General features: G+C 37.2%; 8 protein-coding genes across 8 annotated transcripts; 5 read left to right on the forward strand and 3 right to left on the reverse strand.

Annotated features, from left to right (window-relative positions):
- Window positions 1-113: 113 nt before the first annotated feature.
- FDP41_006562 (uncharacterized protein) lies at window positions 114-3,590 on the forward strand (the record flags this gene model as incomplete). The annotated part of the gene is made up of 1 exon (XM_044710211.1): window positions 114-3,590. The coding sequence occupies one exon, from the start codon at window positions 114-116 to the stop codon at window positions 3,588-3,590; it is 3,477 nt and encodes a 1,158-aa protein (XP_044559243.1).
- Window positions 3,591-3,711: 121 nt separating this feature from the next.
- On the forward strand, window positions 3,712-6,861 carry FDP41_006563 (uncharacterized protein; the record flags this gene model as incomplete). The annotated part of the gene is made up of 3 exons (XM_044710212.1): window positions 3,712-3,835; window positions 3,998-6,257; window positions 6,327-6,861. The coding sequence occupies 3 exons, from the start codon at window positions 3,712-3,714 to the stop codon at window positions 6,859-6,861; spliced, it is 2,919 nt and encodes a 972-aa protein (XP_044559244.1).
- Window positions 6,862-7,096: 235 nt separating this feature from the next.
- On the reverse strand, window positions 7,097-8,284 carry FDP41_006564 (uncharacterized protein; the record flags this gene model as incomplete). Its single annotated transcript, XM_044710213.1, has 2 exons — window positions 7,097-7,360; window positions 7,430-8,284. The coding sequence occupies 2 exons, from the start codon at window positions 8,282-8,284 to the stop codon at window positions 7,097-7,099; spliced, it is 1,119 nt and encodes a 372-aa protein (XP_044559245.1).
- Window positions 8,285-9,815: 1,531 nt separating this feature from the next.
- Window positions 9,816-11,063, forward strand: FDP41_006565 (uncharacterized protein; the record flags this gene model as incomplete). The annotated part of the gene is made up of 1 exon (XM_044710214.1): window positions 9,816-11,063. The coding sequence occupies one exon, from the start codon at window positions 9,816-9,818 to the stop codon at window positions 11,061-11,063; it is 1,248 nt and encodes a 415-aa protein (XP_044559246.1).
- Window positions 11,064-11,530: 467 nt separating this feature from the next.
- FDP41_006566 (uncharacterized protein) lies at window positions 11,531-13,572 on the forward strand (the record flags this gene model as incomplete). The annotated part of the gene is made up of 3 exons (XM_044710215.1): window positions 11,531-11,593; window positions 11,739-11,866; window positions 11,976-13,572. The coding sequence occupies 3 exons, from the start codon at window positions 11,531-11,533 to the stop codon at window positions 13,570-13,572; spliced, it is 1,788 nt and encodes a 595-aa protein (XP_044559247.1).
- Window positions 13,573-13,992: 420 nt separating this feature from the next.
- On the forward strand, window positions 13,993-15,837 carry FDP41_006567 (uncharacterized protein; the record flags this gene model as incomplete). Its single annotated transcript, XM_044710216.1, has 1 exon — window positions 13,993-15,837. One exon carries the CDS (start codon window positions 13,993-13,995, stop codon window positions 15,835-15,837), a length of 1,845 nt encoding a protein of 614 aa, XP_044559248.1.
- Window positions 15,838-16,023: 186 nt separating this feature from the next.
- FDP41_006568 (uncharacterized protein) lies at window positions 16,024-16,926 on the reverse strand (the record flags this gene model as incomplete). The annotated part of the gene is made up of 1 exon (XM_044710217.1): window positions 16,024-16,926. The coding sequence occupies one exon, from the start codon at window positions 16,924-16,926 to the stop codon at window positions 16,024-16,026; it is 903 nt and encodes a 300-aa protein (XP_044559249.1).
- Window positions 16,927-17,086: 160 nt separating this feature from the next.
- On the reverse strand, window positions 17,087-20,362 carry FDP41_006569 (uncharacterized protein; the record flags this gene model as incomplete). The annotated part of the gene is made up of 1 exon (XM_044710218.1): window positions 17,087-20,362. One exon carries the CDS (start codon window positions 20,360-20,362, stop codon window positions 17,087-17,089), a length of 3,276 nt encoding a protein of 1,091 aa, XP_044559250.1.
- Between the last annotated feature and the right edge of the window lie 734 nt (window positions 20,363-21,096).

Here is a 21,096-nt window from a genome sequence, read left to right on the forward strand (position 1 = left end):
AATAAGATCAACAAAGCTGTTGAAGAAATTAATCAAAAAATCAACGCTCTCTTAGGTACTACTACTCGCAACAAGGGTAAAAGTGGGCATAAGAAGGGCCGACATTCCCTTTAATGGACCCTCATTCTAAAAGAAACTCCTTCAATTTAGGTACTGCTAATTTTGGAGGAGTTGGCTGGGTAAAACAATCTCAATTACTTACCTTAGCCCGCAAATATGAACTGGATGTCCTTAATATCCAGGAAACTCATTTAAAATCCAGTACGAAAGACTATTGGAATATATGGTATTTCAGATCCTTCTTTCGTGGCTACTTAGTTTACAATTCCAACGCCACTGAAGGTGATAATGGAGCAGGAATTGCTACTATTATCAGACCGTCACCTTTTATTAAGGTACTCCAATTCGTCGAACATATTCAAGGCAGATTATCAGAAGTCATTTTGGAACATAAATACCTAGGTGTGGCTCGCATTTTCAATTGGTATGGCCCGGCTAACAAAAACAAACTAGAATTCATGAATAAGGCTCTCAATATTATCAACATTTCTGCTCAAACAGCGGTCTTTCATGGTGAACGTATTGTCATATTGGGAGATTTGAATGCCAATACTAAAACATTCAATAAGGTATCTTATGCCGCCCATGAACGACTATTAATTGACCAATGTGACAAATTGAAATTCTTTGATGTTGTTCCTATTCCAAACACACCTTCGTTTTCTCAACGCAACAAATACTCTCATGGTTTTTCTCGCCCGGACCATATTATTACTTCCCACAATGATTATTCTGGTGTAGAAGATGTTCCTACTGCTTATTCTCACAAACTTTTAACTATTTCCTTCCCCAGTAATCCCATTTTAGACTTCCCAGAACAGTTCAACAAATATATTATCCATCCTAAAATTTTACAATCCAAGATGAAGGAAATTAATAACGATTTTGCTAAAGAAAACCCTGACACTCTTTTAGAAGCCCAAAATACCCTTGCTAAAATTGTGAAGAAATATGGTTCCCTTAGCACAAACAAGCCCTCATTGATCACTGATAATCGTAATGTCAGACAATTTCAGACTTTTATTTTCGATTTGAAACAATATCTCTATAAGCGTAAACATGTTTCTACTATCACCAGCCAATTTTTGAACAATAATTTTAGCCTCAACAATGTCAAGGCTAAATTAGAGGAAGCTAAAACCTCACTCAACAAGCTTATTGGATCTTTATTGGCTGACCGTAAACGGGTCTTTGTGAATAGAATTAACAATCTTAACTCTAAACAACCGTATTCCTATGCCTTCAGAAAAGAACTAGTCAGTCCTTCTATACTCAATGTAGTCCAAAGTAACCATAACTCGACAATTGTAGATCATTTTTCAGCCATGTTTAATACAGAACAAGAAGTGACTAAAACTCTCCCGGAAATCAAGAAAAACAATACTGTAGCCCAATGGAAATTCCATCATATCACTGCCAAAGAGTTGGATAAAGTTATTTCTAAGACAAAAAATTCTATGGCTGGCTATGATAACATTTCGGTGCCATTGTTGAAAATTCTAGACAACAATTCGCTCCAAATACTTGCAAAATGTATCAATCACACAATTGACAGTGAAATGGTTCCTAAAGAATTGGGTATCGGTATTCTACTCCCATTACCCAAAATCAACATGCCTTCAAAATTATCAGACTTTAGACCTATAGTTGTATTATCCGTGATCTATCGTCTATTTTCTTCTATTATCAACAAACAATTCATGAATGTCCTTGAAGAGGCTAATTTAATCCACACTGCGCAACGAGGATTCATGAAAAAAGGTTCAACATTAGAACACCTTATCAGTCTTCGGACTGCCTTTGCATACAAATATCAGCACAAACAAGAAGTATTTGCTATGGCTCTGGATATCAAAAATGCTTATGGATCAGTAATCCATAAAAGATTTATCAGCATTCTCAAGAAACATGGTTTCCATAGCTCTGTCATTAATCTCTTGACATCCATGATCTCCAATAGCGTTATGAAAGTACTAGTCAACGGATTTCTATCCTCCCCTTTCGATGCGAATGTTGGAGTTCCGCAAGGCGATCCTTCAAGCCCGGCATGGTTTAATCTTTATATTAACTCCTCAACTAACATACAAGAAAAGCTTAAAGGAGTTCAAATATTTAATATTACCATCCTTTTATTATTATATGCCGATGATATTTTATTGATAGCTAATACTAAGATCGAAATGAATTCCTCTCTAAAAAGCCTCGGCCGTGAATTAAAGAAAATAGGACTCGCTTTAGCTCCCAAGAAATGCAAACTCTTAGCTATTACAGCCAAAGCCAAACTATCTAAGGCCCTAGTCACTATTGGACAGGATATAATTGCCACATCTTCTTCTATTGAATATCTTGGGGGTATATGTACCTTTAAGAATGATTTTTCTTGGTCCTCTGATAATCCAATCAACAAAATCTCGAATCAACTGGCATCAGCTAAAACTTCTAATCTATATCTCAACAGCATCACCACTACATTAATGTCCAAAATCATATCTTTGCCTAGATATGCCTGTAGTTTCAATGGAATCAATAAGAATTCTCTAGACAAAGCAGATATTATGGTTGCTAATTTTGTCAGAAAGGCTATTGGATTAGATTACACATTATCAAAATCAGTCATTTTTAATTGCAAACAAATTGGGGGCCTTGGTATTACTCGCCCCTCTACTTTATTCTCCATTGAACCTATTTGCACAGCAGTTAGATTATTCAACTCCTCCTCCACCATCACCAAAAATATTGCTTTGGCTGCTTGGAATGATCTTACCTTTAACGAACCATTTTGGAACCACGTGAAAAATATCGCGGCTCAAAATAATTGGTCTCTCCATTACATTGATGAACGGTATTCATTTGTCAATGAATACGAAACCCCTGTCGACCCTAGAACTGAATTACTAAACAACGATAGATCAACCATGAGCATCTCAGGCCTTGGAATCTTAGACCATAATAGAACCTGGCATCCATGTACCATCTCCTTTTGGAGCAATTATTCACTCAAACCCTTCCAACAACGACTATTATTTGCTCACCTACACAAAGCAGAAATCCTTAGAAATTTCGGAAAAGATTACCCTAATTGCCACATTTGCAATACCAAAGCCAACTGGGAACATGTATTCACCTCATGCACCATGTGTGGTCCGGAAATCAAATCATTATACACAAAATGGGACAACAGTTCCCTCAAATTCAATGCCCCTCTTATCAGACTTCCTTCAAACCATTCTCTCTCTTGTATTCCAATGGATTGGAATGGTAGTATCAAAGACGAACCTCTTCAACAATTAGACTTATCTCCCCCAGCTTTGACTGATTGGCTAAATGAAATATATCTCTCATTCGCTGCCTATGTTGGCAGTTGTTACAAAAACGCCACTTGGAACAGTTCAACTGTACTCAAGAAGGCTAGAGGATATATAATTAAACCCAAAACTGCAAAATTTGCAACTGCTTGGGAAACATTTAGCAGTCAGCTTGGCGAACTCAACTCCAACAACATCTACACCTCACACCTACACACCCATTAGACACACTATCGTCGGACAATTGAGTACCTATAATTTGTTTATTTTTCAATAAACCCATTCCTGTATTTTTTGGAATTGGAAATTCAGAAGTAAATTCATTCGAGGAATTGTTTACAAAAAAATGATTCAAAAGCCGTTGACGGACCATCGAGAATATCAATGGTTGATGTTGGAAAATGAGTTGGAAGTACTTTTGGTTCGAGATACGAAAGCCTTGATTGCATCGGCTTCGATGGATGTTAATGGTATGATTTTTTGAAATCTTTCCGAAATGATCAACTTGTGTTTTCCTTCTTAATTTGATAAAAATTATTGATCAAATGCATGTAATTGCAATGAAATAATGTTATATATTTCAATCATGATATTATTTATGGTCCATAATATTATAAATGATATTGTTATAGTTGGACACATGAGCGATCCGAAGGAGTTTCCTGGATTAGCCCACTTTGTTGAGCACATGTGTTTTATTTCATCTGAAAAGTATCCCACAGAAGGTGATTATAAGAATTTTATTCGTCAGCATTCTGGATCTACCAATGGCACAACCACTGCCGAACATACGAACTATTATTTTACAATTTCAAATGAGTATTTAGAGGAGGCCTTGGATCGATTTGCACAATTCTTTATCAGTCCTTTGTTTGCTGAGAATGCAATTGTGAGAGAAGTGGAGGCAATAGATAAGGAGTTTAAGAAAAACTTTCAAATAGATTCGCGAAGATTGTATCAATTAATGAAAGAATCATGCAATGAAAATCACCCTTTCAAAAAATTTGGAACTGGAAATGTACAAACTTTAAAGATAGATCCTGAGGCCAACCATTTAAATGTTCGAGAGCATTTGGTGAACTTTTTTAATAGATACTATTCGAGTAATCAAATGAAGCTCTGTGTGATTGGGAATTATTCCTTCCAAGAGATGGAGAAACTTGTTAGAAATTCTTTTTCAGCCATCAAGAATAGTCATATTTCTAAACATGAATTTTATCCTCCAAGTGATGCCACAAAACCATTTCAACCATCTGACTTGGCCAAACTGTTCAAATATGAACCAGTGACAGATACCACTGATCTAACTCTCTTATTTCCTCTCTCCATCGATTGTCCTAAAATTATACAGAGAAGAAACATGTACTACAAATCCTCATCTATTTATTGTTTGCTTCAGTTATTTGGACACGAAGGAAAAGGCTCTCTGTATTCTCTACTCAAGCACAAGAGTTGGGCAGAGTCACTTACTTCATATACCTATGACTACAATGGTGTCAATGATCCTGGAAAACAATTTTCTCTATTCGCCATTAAGATTAAATTAACCAAAACAGGAATTAATTTTTGGAAAGAGATTGTAGAACATGTTTTTGAGTATATTCAGATTCTTAAAACTCAAGGTGTACCTCGTTGGATATTTGAAGAATTCTCACACCTCCAACAGCTAGCATTTGATAATGCACAATTTACTTCTTCCTATGCAAGTACATTGTCTGAAAGTCTGCAACAATATTTACCAGAAGATGTCATTGGCGCTAATTATTTATTATACGAATTTGATGAAGATCACACCAACTATATATTGAGCCATTTTCATCCTGACAATTTGAATATTTACTTGTCAAGTAAGACCTTTTCCGACTTGGACTCCTCTGAACGATGGTATGGCTTCAAATACAGAAAGGGCGACTTGGAAACAAATTTCATCAGCACATTAAGAAATAAGAAGAACGAAACACCACAATTGCACCTTCCATTCAAAAATACTTACATACCATATAATTTGGGACTAGTGACAGATACCAATCCGATCACACAATATCCTGTTAAAATTGTAGATAGACCCAAGATCAAAACATTCTTCAAAAAGGATGATTATTTCAATACTCCCAGAGCAGACATTATTGTCTTGTTGACCATTCCTCAAAGTTTTGAGGCGCCATTGAACGTTGTTTATGTGGAGCTCTTTGTGGACACGGTTCGATACTTACTTAATGAAGAACTTTATATGGCCTCATTAGCGAAAATTGCCTCTAATATCACAAATGTTGAACGAGGAGTTGAAGTTCATGTGAATGGGCTCAGAGAACATTTAGTGGATGTCATTATGGTAATTTTAGAAGAGATTGTGAAAGCAGCTGACGATAGGAATCATTTAACACAACATGTTTTCGACTATGTCAAACAAAATAATCTCAGAAACCATCAAAATAAGAAGTTCTCTTTCCAGTCTCATGAAATTGCTACATATGAATCCTCGCGACTCTTCCTTCAGAGAAAATTTACATTTTTCGAATTTGCACAAGCATTAGAAAGAGTAGAAATTGATGAATTTAAAAACTTTGTGAAAAGTTGGTTAACAGTGTTGCGAATTGAATGCTTGATACATGGAAATTTCACAAAAGACAACGCCTTACATATTTCACAGCAGGTTGAAAAAATTATGTTTGATAATAGAATGAATGCCAACAAGATTTTGACACCACTTCCATCTCAAGAATATTTGCGAAATGTCGCTGTGAATCCTACAAATGTGGAGCTTGTGGTTCCAATTTTAAATTATGATACTTCCAATCAAAATAACGCAATTTTAGTTTCGTATCAGATTGGATACAGGTCATTGCGATCTGATTGTTTATTGGAATTATTCACTCAAATATGTTCGAGCAAGTAAGTATTGAACAAGGTATGATTTTTTGGAGCATTTGAAACGTCATTCAATGAACTGTGAATTTTCAGATACTTCACACATATGAGGACGCAGAAACAATATGGATACATTGTGATGTGTTATCATCGTTTTATTCATAATGTTTCTTTCTTAAGCTGCTTGATACAAACAACCACACATGAGCTCACGGATATTCTTGTTGAAAATGACCACTTCTTCAAGAATAATGTGTCAAAACTTCTGGAAGAGCTCACAGAGGAACAATTTAACGATATTGTTGGTTCCATCATTCAAAAAGCTTTGGAAAAAGAAAAGACAGTCCAACAACGATCTCAAAGGTTCTGGAATGAAATTGAAAATCGACAACTCAAGTTTAATAGATATGAGCTTAAGGCAGAACAATTCAAAAAGTTTACGAAAAAGGATATCAATGAGTTTTATGAGAACTTTGTTAATGGTCCACATTGCAAGAAATCTGTATTTTTGGTCTCCAACAAGACATATCACAAGGATCAATTTTCGAATCCAAATATTGTGCTTGTAGAAGACATTGCCCAGTTCAAAAGCACTTTGGAATACCATTGCAGCATTTCAGAATTCTAATTTCGTTTATTTCAGGAATCGAAAAAGGAACGATAAATTTTGTAAAAGGTGTCTCCATCCACACTGCAAATCAAGTAGCTCGAAACTAATTGAGAAAAACAGAAATTGGGATCACTCTTCATCTGTCTTGATACTTTAGTAAATAGCTCCACAAGAAATCGTGACACAAATTGTTGATGAGTGACATTTTTCGAGTGTTTCAAGACTTCGGTCACAAAATTTGATGATCTAGCCTTTAGACTCTCATCAGTGCAGTGCTCGAACTCTGCACAGCAAGAGCTGTTACCAAAATTTTCCTTAAACTTTCACAATTATTTTGCAATGTATCTAGGAGAAGCATGTCAACATACATGACATTTTCCACATAGTTTATGATACGCTTAATTGTCTTTTCGTCTGAAGTTCGTATGAGGTCTAAAATGATACTCTCGACTGTGACACCTTCACTGCAGTTTTTTGCATTAACAGTTGTCAGTAGTGCATGTTGAGGCAATGAATACTGAATTCGTAAAGTATGTGAGCATTAGCTTTTTTCAGCTGTTGTCAGAGCATTCAAAAAGTAACATACCACTATTGGCCCATCCTTCGTACCGTACATGACAATCTCCTTGAAAAATACTGAATTGTACTTGATCGCAAATGTTTTCAGGTGAGCAAGAGTTTTCACCTTTGGTTCGAATGAGATTTTAGTTTGAAATCCACACTCGTCAATAAATGATGTTAGGTCTACAAAGCATTGGGAGTGCGATTCAGTAATGGAGATGAGAAAGAAATGTATGGAATTATCTTCAACACGTAAATTCTTGTTGCGTCTTCTAGAATAATTAGGTGAGCATTCAAATGTAAGAGTAATGTCTTTTTGACTCGGAAATCTGAACCCTTTCTGTTCAAATTCTTTCCAAAACAAGTCATTCAATGAATGTTGTTCCTTTTCGCCACAATAAATAGTTTCGTTAGCGTCGCAGGTCATATTGCTGCAAATTTGCCATTTTGATTCATATGGATTGTAGAATAAATGAATAAGAATTAAAGTTTCTTGTGGTACATTGCTATCAATGCACCATAAATAACATCCTTCGCTACTCTTCAAGTGATAGCAATAATGGTTATCAGATGGAATGACTCTTCGCAATGGTAAGCATAAAGGTTTGAAATTCATTAATTCTGAATGTCCAGCAAGAATTACTCCATTAAAGCATTCGTTGGACGCATGAGAATAAAATGGTGACTCATCATTGGTTCCTCGAATGTACAAATATTGAACTCCGTTATTCGAGACGTGATATGAAGATTCTAAAGAAAAATACAATCTCAAAACCTCTGTTAAATCTTGAACATTTTTGTAGAATTTTAGATATTCAAAGAGTTGTAAGGACTTTTCTTTAGAAATCTCAAAGCATATCTTTTTGGGTTGCATGGTCATGATATTGATTTCTTCTTTCAAACTGTTCGTCATTCTCGAACTGTCTATTCAAAAGGTCATAATAAATGTTATTCGCTTCGGAATAGTCAACAATCTTGCAATGATTAATTAATTGTCTCACAAGCAGTAAATCTCTAAAGGTATGAGCTATGTACTTTTTTGACCTGTAATGATTATTTGACTTGTCGCTCCAGTACTTTTTGGCAAGCCTGAAATGCCCACCAGCCTCTGTAATTCCTGAAACTACAAGTCTTCTCAAGTATATCTTGTAACATATGTTTAGCTCTGGAAAGTCGACTCTCCAAACAAACTTTGACTCCATATTTACACACATTAGGGCTTGCAACCAGTTATGTTTCAACCTCTTTCTAAAAGAGCTGTGTTTGAACAGATTGACATTCACCTCAAATCCTGTCCTTTTGCACCATAATGTTAGACATTGGAATTCTCGACCATCTTTGGTCATTTCCATTAATTTTCCTTCATCAAGTGCATCATTTGTTTTTCTTGTTTTATCCTCTTCGTCATTGTGAACAACAATCCATTGGTTTTCAAATTCATGATGATTTCTCTCTTCCTTACAGTCCCTTTTGTAATTTAAATTTAACCATTCGTATAAATTATCATGAATAATTACGAAGAAATCATAATCAGAGTCCTCTCGAGCCGTTCCATAGACTCTCGATCCAAACTGATACACATTACAATAATAATCAAGCTGCTCCGTTGTTCTATAACTCTCAAACATTAAACAATTCATCAAATCCTCCAAATTCATCATCCTCTCATAACTATTTTCACCTTCCTTGCTGCTACAACTGTTATTTTCTTGAAACAATGTCATCTTTACTCTTCTCTCCATTACTCAATTATTGATCATCATCACCTCAAAAATTTAAATCACATTCATTCATTCGGGAGCAACTCATTCCGATGAGGCTATTTTTTTCAATAAAAAAAAATATAAAAGTCCAACGAATCCAACACACACGCGATTCACCACTATTACGACGACGACTACTAGGAGAGTTTCTTGAATTTAAAATTCAACAGACGTTTTTTTCAACAGCCACAGCAGCAACAGTACCCATCACAACAATAGACTCAGCAGCACTCATCAATAATTATTCGAACAATACTTGATACATCAAATGGTAGGAAATCAACAATGTTATCATCAATTTAGCTAATCAACAACCTTTCATCATCATCAAACAACAATAATTTATTAAAAACATTTTTGTGTGCGTGCGGTATGAATCGGATATGAATATGGTGGTTGATGATGGTTCCATATGGATATTACCGCAACCATATGATGGCAACTCAAAACGCTCTTACACAACAATACATTTTAATGATATGAATGTTGTTGTATCATGATTATTACTGCTCTCAACCGCAGCAACAGTCTCTAGATTCTACACAACAACACACCACAGCAGTAACTAATAATAGCAACAACGTTGCTGAACAACATTCAAATAATACCTCTAATCACCCAAGCGAGCATCAGCAACACCAAGAAAACATGAATACTCAACAACAACAACAACACCACCATAAACTTCAAGATGACGAAGAAGATCTGTCAGATTCTGACGAGAATATTATTCAACAACATAAACAACAATCCGCACAAAACGAATCGGGTGATAGAGTCCTTTTTGTATTCAATCTAACGGTTGATACCAAGGAAGAGGACATTACTCGAGAGTTTGAAAAGTATGGCAAAGTCGAAAAAGTATCCATAGTGATGGATCGAAAGAGACTCATCAACAGAGGTTTCTGCTTTGTAACAATGTCAACAAGTGAAGAAGCCAATCGAGCACTTGAAGCCAAAGTTGTGGTGAAAGGACAACAGCTGACCGTCGAAAAAGCCGCAAGGGCTGAAGGTCATAACTCCACTCCTGGTCAAGGATATCAAGGCAAGAGAACACCAAGAGAACGTCTCATGCCAAAATCCATGCGCCATGGAGACAAGGACCATTCAAGGTCGAGAGGAGGAAGAGACGGTCGAAGAGGTGGAAAGAGTTCATCCTATAGAGACAATAGTGGAAGTAGTAGTCGGGATAGAAGTTCTCGAGGGAGTGGCGGCGGTCGAGGACGAAATAATGCACTTCCTGGATATCCACCCCATCATCTTCCTCCACATACAGCAGGTCAACCTCCGTATGGATACTATGATTATTACTATGGATATCCATATGCATTGCCACCAGGAGGTATTTCTCCATCGATCGATGAACAACATGCATCAGCAGGAAGCATTCCACCTAGAAGTACGGCAGGTAACGGTAAGGACCCATCGAGACAAATGCCACCTGGCCTTAGCACTCCTCCTCCAACAACAGGTTTTTCTCAACCACCACCTTATGGTACTGGAGCTTATCCACCAGGAGGTTATCCTCCATATTCTGGATATCCACCTTATGGAGGTTATCCTTACAGCTATTATCCACCTTATGGATATGACTACTATGGAATGCCAGGTAGAGAAGATCATGAAGGAGGTAATAATGCCTCACCTCCACAACATCATCCAGGTGGTGCTTCATCTAGGAGCGTTGGTGGCTCTGCTGGCAATAACAGACCTTCACCGCAACGTGGTGGCCCAGGTAGATTTTATCCTTCGTCAAATTACAGATATCATCCATATCCTTCTGTTTCTGAGGGTGTTGCCTCTGGATCGTCACATCACAGTGCAGGAGGTTCAGACTATGGAGATTCGCCTTACAATGCTGGTGTCTATGGAGGAGGTTATCCCATTGAGAAATAAATAATGAATTTACGAAATTCATTGTTTCACATTTTGATTTCAATTTTTTTGTGAATTGTGAAAGTAAATTCCTTAGTAAATTATGTTTCCTTAACATCTTAAAATTAACACATTCCTTTAGGAAACCTCAAGTCCTGTTGCTCTGAATTTAGGATGCATTCTCTAAACATGAAAGAATTGAATTAGTTGGGCTGTATGACGACAGATTCTTGCACATTTGCCACTGGTGTTGTCCTTCTAATTTATTGTGCTTTTGTTAATAGTAAGTGTGCTGTCACTGACGTTATGTTTGACCAACTTCCTTTCTCAATCGAACCAATCAATCGGTTGCGACCATCTTCTCTCGATGTACAAATTTGTAAGCAAGTTTTTTACAAATGGATAGATTCTAATTAGTGCCGAATCCTTGAACTATTCGAGTTGGGAAGTCATCTTACTAATCCAGCTAAAAAAAAATAATTAACACCATGCACAATTTTGAGGAGGTAAAGGGTGGTCTCAGAATCCTTTCCAAGCTCCTTGTTTGTATAGTATGCCTTTTGGTGTTGGCTTTTAGCCAGCAAGCATTCGCTCAAAAGATGGGCTTCGAGTCAGAATCCGAAACTGCTCATTTCTTTAATGGTGTTCTCAATCGACAAAGTTCCTGTGAATTCATAAACAACAACAACTAATTAGGGCGACTTGTTGGATCATGCCCCTGGATATAAACATGGCAAAATTCCATTGGTCCATCCAACCTTTGAAATTATTGATAAAACCTGTCATCCTGTGGAATTTGTGAGTGATCCGATTCCGTTCTCAAGGTAAGTCCTCAAAAAGTTTCTAACACCCATAACAAATAATCTAACTGATAATCTCACGGATGGTCTCACCAATTTTGGTATCCTTCTTCTTCTTCTTATTTATTAACAGAGGTCTCAACGATATTTGTCGAGTCACTAAAGATTTACAGCAAATGCTCGACCAAATTCGATATGAGGGAAGCGAAAACAACATTATAGACAATTACTTTGTTCAACGAGGTTTGAAGTTAGTCAATGGACACAAGGGAAATGTGAATCAGGGTTTACAAATTACCTATTCTTTCCCATTTCACAAGGCTATGTTTTCATTGAGAGCTCTTTCTAGTTTCTTTACTGCAAGACAGGCAGAGAAAGCAAAATGGGTCATCGATATTGATCATGTCCTGTTCAGTCATCTTATCACATTCATCGATAATGACCAAGACTTGCGGAATTATCCTGAACATGTCAAATTCTTCCTCTTTGTCATGCTTCAAAATTTCTCATATGGATCTCTCCTAAAATGTAGGATTGGACGTTATGCGAAACTCATTGCAGGATTAATTCTTCTTCGTACAAACATGTATGAATTTGTGAATCATGGAGGTCAACAATCGGTGCGTCACTTGTTGCGAGATCCACTGAACACAGTTGTAGAAGCTTTTGATCGTTTCAGAGATTACTTTAATCCTATTAGAGGAAACATACCTTCACTCGAAGAATGTGTTACTCATCCTACATGCGTTGGACAATGCTTTAGACAATCTAAAACGTATTACTTTGCCAAAACCTATGATTTGTCCAAAAAATTTCCTTTTTCAGCCAATGAATACTTCCAAAACTTGTTTAGAAATAATGGAAAAGATTTATTCTCCACTCATGGAGAAGATTTCGATCATGCATTTGGAAGATTTGGCCTTAACGTGGATGGTCAAGCGACTGTCATTTATGAGCTTCGTATGTTGCATGGTTTCTATTATGACGGTTCTCCTCAAACTGCCACTGTTTTGCACAGCAGAATTCCAACATTCTTCCATTTAGGAAATGAAATTATGAATCACAATAGTTTACAAAACATTAATGTTGGAGTAAATATGTGCGACCATCAACATCGATTGGTCCCATTGCAAGATCCTCAGCCAGAACCACCAACTCGACCACAGCAGCAACACCTTCCAGCTCCTCAACAACAAAGTATTCACAACATGAGAGAAGAGAGAAGAAACGTAAATGATGCAATTAGAGATCAAAGGAGAAATTCAATGCCAAATTTGGGAGAAGCTCCAAAGAATACAACACCAACCACATACAAGGAAGCTAAGGTAACTGTTCTTTCTAATGAGGAGCCCAATAACATTAGTATTTTGAGAGAAGCAAGAAGAAAAGTTCGAGTTCAAAAGAGATTCGATCGAGAGTTGAGAAGAACAACAGAAACTCGTAATAATTCTACTCAACAACCAACTAAGGATCAAATAAAAAGAGAAGCAACAAGATTGGCAAGAGAAAAGAAGAGATTGGCTCGAGAGGAAAAACGAGATGTAAAAGCTGGTGTGAAACCTGTGACGGATCAAGATTTGAAGCAAATAATTCAACAACAGAAAAAGAAGAAGAAACAAATTCAACAGACCATGATACCTGCGACACCTTTTGGAAGAATTCGCCATCAAGTGGTCAAGAAGAATCGAAATGGTGTTCGTGTTAAATTCAAGTTGAGATTGTATGAGTGAGTTGAGAAAAACAAGTTCTTTCAAAGTGAGTCTGTTTCAAAATCACATACAAATTAAACACATAATTCGTTATGTTAGGCGGACCCAATAACGATGAGATCTCGTTGTTGTTTGAATGATTCATATATCAATTTCTGTCAACTGATGAATTCAATCATTCCATTACAGTAATGTATTTCATTGAATTTCTCAACATTATCAATTTATTCACCATTGATTCAATAGTTGGTTTTATTGACTGAAATGATCATTTCATTGAATGGGAGTCATTCGGAGAGAGAAAATGAAGGAGACATCATTGAGATCGTAACTACAAGTCTACATGTCCAACCTGTGTACAAAGTTTGTCAACTCTGAATTCTTCTCCCAAATTGTTATTCCTTTTTTTTTATTTATTTAAAAAAAATTGAAATAATAACCATGTCTTTCCTTTTCTGTTGTTTACGAGGAGGAAGTGAGGACGGAAGGAGGCAGAACCAACAACGATTGTCCTCTTCCTCCCAACTCAAACAGGATGATGATAAGGATCGACCCTTATTGCAACATGAACACTTTTCACCTTCCTCAATGAACCCTCATGATGATCATACAAACCATGAACATTTCCACTCGACGAGGGCTAAATATTCTTCCCTTTCTTCTTCAAGGTACAATTCTTCACAAGATGTAAACAGAAAAGAAGTACCACAAAACAAGAACCAAGACTCTATACATGTAGTTGATTTGAAGAATAATAGAGATCCGAATGAGCTACACGTCCATTCATCGCTACTCTCGAATTCTGCAACGGAAAGTTATTTCCTTGATGATTCCGCCTTTGATCATCATAGTCATTCATACAGACATGATGATGAGGGGAAGGAAAGCTTGGTGGATCAATACGAAAGTACCCCCGATTTCAAAATACCAATGAGAACGCATGCTGATTCCGACCGAGAAGAAGAAGAGTACTTTGATGATGAACATTTAATGATGATTGATCATGAAACTACCACCACTGGTGTACCTCCTCACATGAATAAGGCATCCAATTTGACATCTCAATATAATATTGGCTCAAATAGTGAAGAAGACATGTTTCCCTCTCATGGTGGTGATGATGATAAAGAGTTGGAAACGGAGGAAAGTTCAAGTCCTCCAGAAGAGACTTTTGATGAGAGTGAATACATTGATGATGATGATGAAATATTCCAACAGTATTATGTATCGGTTGTGGACAATATTGATATGACCATTGTCGAATTAGAATGTAGAAATAATAGAGAACGAGATGTTAAGAGAATGAGAATAATTAAGGAGCTAAAGAAGACAGAATTTAATTATTTAAAAACATTGGAAACACTTCAAACCTATTATTTAGATCCCTTGAAAGATGGAAAGAACAATATTGTCTCAAAGGACTTCTTCCAAAAGACTGTCGGAGAGTTGAGTATCATTTATGGAATTAATCAATTGTTTTATCAAAAGCTAGCAGAAATGATAGACATTCCAGAGGAAGATGACGAAAAAGCAATGTATGAATATCTTATAACTAAAGCTTATGACATGGAAGTGAAATTAGTGAATGAGATTGTGAAATTCAGTCAAGCGTTAAAACTCTACACGGGTTTCATTACCAAATACAAGAATTCTTTGGATCAATTGAATACAGAGCTGGAACGAAATAAGAGATTACAACGATTCATTAAGGAAGCATTCAAATCAATTCAACTTGCAGGGCTGAATCCAGCTCCTCCAAGTTCCTATTTGATTGCCCCCATTCAACGAATACCAAGATATCAACTCTTGCTGAATGAGTTAACCAAAAACTCTGCTCACTATCCAGAACTGCATGAAAAGTATCTTCAAGCTACAGAGTCCATTGCCAAAGTTGCAGAATATTGTAATGAAAAAGAGAGAGAAGTTCAAAACTTGGCACGAAGTTTCTCCATCTCTAGGAAAATTCGAAGTAGAAGCATCATTCAACCATCAAGAAAATACTTGGATGAATGCTCGTTTGATTTTAAAAAGAAATCTAGAAAGGGAAGTTTGACTGCCTATTTATTTTCTGACGTTTTAGTTATCACAGAAAAGAGCATGATGCAGCAAAAAACAAAGAAATTAATATTTAGCAAGGAAATGCCAATATCTTTGGAGGATGTTGGGGAGAATTTGGTTGCAATTTTACAAGGAAACAACAAGTACTGGTCATTGATTATTGATCCTACCAGTGCAAAGCAACGACAATTTATCTCTCTTCTTAAACAACGATGTCAACAACAGTAGAACTGACACATTGGTTTGCGAGAGTATCAAAAGATGACGAATGCAATATTGGTCGAAGAATATTTCTGCGTTTTTTCAGCTGTCGGTGAACAATTGCAAGATCAGGAAAAACACATAAGAGTGCCTTTTTCTTTTAAAATGATGTTTTGATAAAGGAAAGTTGTGTGAATTTTGGGTCATTGTGGTTTATTGCTTGCTGACATGTTTCTTGGGATTGTAAACCTCCCATTTCGAATAAGGAAGCTCATTCTTGTGTTTTTCAAAGAATCTCCGGTCTACTATTTTGGAAGCGTGAGCTTCTTGCTTTTCCACAGTGGCGTCACTCACTGCTCGGACGTCATCGTGAACGTCAAATCTAAACATGACACCTGTTTTTCCCTTTGTATTATTTACAATTAAATCATAGAAAGAATAGTGATGAGGAATGATCAAGTCTTCCTTAATGTACATTAAATCAGAAACAGAAATTCTCTTCAATTCTTGCCACTCTTGTTGGACCTTATACAAGAAGCTCTCCACAGTCGTTCCTTTTTTCACAACGATAGACTTTCTGTGACCGCGTCCATCCCAATAACTGTATGTAATTTCAATATCCTCATTCTTAATTTTTTCTTGTTCAGCAAGCCATTCCTTTCTTAATTTTTCGATTTGATCTTGTTCTTCTTGTTCACGTTGTTTATCGGGTAAAAAACTTGTATCTACTTGTGGATTTTTCTTGATTTTTTTCATTTCAGGCTCGACACCTTCTTCCTCCTCTTGTAATTCATCTTGAAAAGACAAGACATGAACCAGCTTTTTCTGTTTCTTTTTTTCTTTCTTTTTTTGTTGACGTTCCTTCTCTTTTTCCAACTCCAAACGTTTTCGAGTAAAATCTTCGAGTGTTACTAATCCGATGGTATGTTCAACGAGCGCATTATCCCGAACGTTCTTTTTCTCATCGGCTGCAAATTTTGATGCAATAGATCCTAATCTATTCTTTTCCTTCAACTCGGATGCTGTTTTTTCAAATTTTTCTAATTGCTCCTCTCGTTGTTTTTCCAATAAGAACGCTTTCGTTAAATCTATTTTATTTCCTTTATACTCCGCCATGATGATGGTTGAATTGTTTTCGTATCTGATACGTTGGAATAGAATTTTTTTAATTAAATTTCTAATTTTGAATTTCAAATTGAACGTGAAGAATAAATCCAACAACACAAGACAACACCAACCAATTGATTGATTGTTCTTGAAAGTCACACAACACTTCTTAATGTTCCATCATGGAATTTTTCTTCTTTTTTGCTCTTCTGGATAACATAACAATGACAATGGTGACAGCAACAATGACTCCACACACTAATAGTGCTCCAATCACTGAAACAGTGGCAGCAATGGCAGCTGCAGATTCAACTTGAGCTCTTTCTTCTTTTTGAACTGAAAAGGAGGGTGGTGGAGTTGGAGAGGGAGGTTTTGGATTGTTTTTGTTGGAAGCCTTCTTGAAATTCATGTCAATCACTGCAAATGATGTCAAATGTGAGGTCCAACATTTCATTGTTTGTGAAATTGAGTCATATTTTGAAACAATTCCTTCAGGACTCCATTCTTGTTGAATTTCATCAAAATAAACACATCCCAATTCAGATTGATTGGTCACATTTGGAAATGAAATTTCAATACCTTGCGCCAAATTTTTCACTTGAATTTCGTCTCCATTTCCTTTTGAAAGAACAATTTTCACAATCGGTGAAAGAACTTGTCTCACTTCTTCTTTCAATGCAGTCACATTTTGTGAAACGGAAACCACCAATGAAATCATGGATGATCCTCCACTTGAAATTTGTTTAGAAATGTTGAAAGGAAACTGGACAAGAATATTTTGAAAATTATCAAATGTGACATTCTTTGAGTCTAATTGTGCCACATTGGTCAATGTCTCCTCTTTAACTTCTTGTTTGACCGAGCTGTCATTCTTGCATTGCAAAATGCCATTAATTACTTCCGTTTGAAGACAAGTCGGAACCGAACAATCAAAACCAACCCATTGATTGTTTTCACATTGACACAAATTTGGAGCAACACATTTGCCATGGAATCCACAAACACTGTTCAAAGAGGCTGGAAGTCCAAAACAAATGGGTTCTGAACAATCTTGACCAAAATATCCAGCATTGCATACGCATTGGTTGAGAGAATAACAACGACCACGACCAGAACAAACACTCGAGCTGGATTTCAAAATTCCATTACAGGAAAACACGTCACACTCTGTACCGGAATATCCCTCATTGCATTTACATTGGTTCGGTGCAATGCATGTCCCATGACCACCACAAACACTGATCGAATCACCTGTGAAGTTATAACACATTGGTAAACACTTGGTATAGTCAAAAGACAAACGATACAACTTGCTGTTCCCGCAATTGATGGTGAGCTTTCGTAACACTCCATTTCCTGTATCGGTGATCAGGATTTCTGGTTGTGAGCCGATAAAGGCAAGATCCGTAGGCTGGTTCAGTACTGGTTGTTTGACATTAAGGAAACCAGGAGCTCCCGGCTGACCATTTCCTGCAGCAGTGACGATCATTCCATTCCGATCTACCTTTCTGATCGCATGGTTGTATCGATCCACAATATAAACTTCTTTAGAAACTGAGCTATAAGTCACACTTTGGGGATAATTTAATAAGGCAGAAGTGGCAGGTCCGCCATCGCCACCATAACCCGAAATGCCCAAAGTTCCTGCGAAAATGGTCAACGTGCCATTCGCAAATAGTTTTCGAATGACATGGTTGTAAGTGTCAGCAATGAATAAATCACCTTCAGGTGTGAGTGCCAACCCAGAGGGATGATTCAATCCTGTTGCAACCACAACACTGGTATTTGTGCGTTTCATCCATTGGATCACCTGTCCTCTTCCTCCATCACTAATATAGACAGAGTCATATTTTGCGGCCACTCCAAAGATACCTCCTTCTCCAACTGGAGCAGCTTGGTAAATGATTGAAACGTTTTTAGAACTAAAGTCATATTGTCTCACCGCATAGTTATATGAATCTGCAATGTACAAAAAGCTGCCATCAATCGCCAGTTGTGTGGGATGATGATACTGGGCGAATGCAGCTGGAACGTTGTTGATTGCAGGCCCCACAATACCATTGCCTGTTAAATTTGACCGTCCTAAATCGTATATGAAAAATCTGTAGACGTATCCAGCAACGCTGACTAAATAATCACCATATCCCAAGTTGAGGGTAGCAACTCCATAGAGAGTGTCTTCCAAATTGGTCAATACATTGGAGATAGAGTAGTTCACGTCAGTGCTAATTCTACAGTTGTCATCATGACATGGTTCTCTCACACACATGGAAAAGTTGGAGGACCAAATGAAACCTCTCTCGCACCCAATCGAGACTTTTCGAACTGCCCCGATTGTTGCTTTATAGTCCGTCAGGATGATCTCTTGCCTGGAAATGTCCACAACGAGGTCAGTGGCATAATCGACGCGAGAACCAAAATCTGTATTAAAAGAAAGTATATTTCCAGAATCAATGGTGAAAATCATTCCATTTCTGTCCACTTTTCGAATTACACAATTATACTTGTCTGCGATATACAGCTCATTCAGAACACTATTGTAGGCAACACTCGTTGGATATTGCAAAAAAGCTGAGGTTGCTTGACCATTGTCGCCTCCATACCTAGGCACCCCTAAAGTTCCTGCGAAAATGGTCAACGTGCCATTCGCAAATAGTTTTCGAATGACATGGTTGTAAGTGTCAGCAATGAATAAATCACCTTCAGGTGTGAGTGCCAACCCAGAGGGATGATTCAATCCTGTTGCAACCACTGTGTTTGTGTTTGTGCTTCTGGTCCACTTGATAATATGTCCATTTCCACTGTCAGATATATAGACAGTGGAATCATCGCTTGAGGCAGCAACTCCAGAAAAGTAGGATCCAAACGATACGCTGTTGTAAACAAATGAGACCATATTGGTTGTTAAATCGATTTGTCTTACGACACGGTTGTATGTGTCGGCAACATAAACATATTTGCTTGTCACACACAATTGGCTTGCACCATTAAAAGTGGCACTTAAAGCTGTGACATTATCAACTGCAGGACCTGAAACTACAGATACGTTCCCTGCGAAAATGGTCATGGACAAGGAAAAACGATCAAATCTGTGAATATGTCCATTCACACTCACCAAATAATCTCCGCTTGGATGAATGGCAATTCCATACACCTCTTTGTCCAATCTCATGAGTAAGGTTGAAAGAGAATAAGTGAAACAACCATCCTTGTATGGACAAGTTGTGGAAATTGAACAATTCAAACCAGTCCAACCCATGGTACAATTACACATGTCTGTACTCACACATGAACCATGTCCAGAACAGACCTCTGATGATGAATTGCTGGGAATTCCAAAACATGAATAGTCAGTGGTTTGTGCAAAGGAAAAAGTGAGTGTGAAACATGCTATTCCAAAGAGAAGGCCCAAATAACAATACGTGAACCATAGTTTCTTGAACATTTTTTCCTGACTGGATGTTTGTCGTGTTTGTTGTGAGAAATCAAAACAACTTTTTGACGTTTGAAGATTTAAAGGAATTAAAAGCCGGCTTTGATAGTAACGCGAGAGTCTGCAACAAATATGGAAAGCAATGTGTTGCGATTTAGAACCGGATGGATTGGACAACATGGAATTGCAAGGTCATCACGCTCAGCGACAAAGACTTTCGCGAATTTGAAACAATTCCTTTCGATATAAAAGGAAGCCATGAAAGTCGTATTCTATACCCGACTTGATCCTTATTTTCAAATTGAAATCCTATTGACTCAAGTTTCCGATTTCGTTGTTGATAATCCTTGTCATGGGTGCTTTGAATTAAGGTGATGAAAAGAGAAAAAGATTATTTATTGAATATTTGAGCACTCTTTTTGAGTGACAGCGATGTGCTGAAAATCAATACAAGTGAAACAACGGCCGCAAAGCATCTCAAGATTTGAAGAGGGAAGTTTCCTCATCAAACCTGCAGCCGCAGCGAACAGCCATTCAGCCAGATGGTCCTCGCTGCCAAAGTTGTTGACAGCTCCAGCACGAACACAGCCGATAAAATCCGGCTTAAGAGAGCAATATGAAGCGCCTGAATCCTCTTCCTCCGACCAAAGTGATGACGAAAAAGATAAGACTTATGAACCCAGTTCCAGTGGGAAATCATAACAAATCAAATCATTCACGACAACATTCACGAATTATGGAATGAC

The sequence above is a fragment of the Naegleria fowleri genome, assembly GCF_008403515.1.
Source record: "Naegleria fowleri strain ATCC 30894 chromosome Unknown tig52, whole genome shotgun sequence".
Classification (NCBI taxonomy): domain Eukaryota; phylum Heterolobosea; class Eutetramitea; order Acrasida; family Naegleriidae; genus Naegleria; species Naegleria fowleri.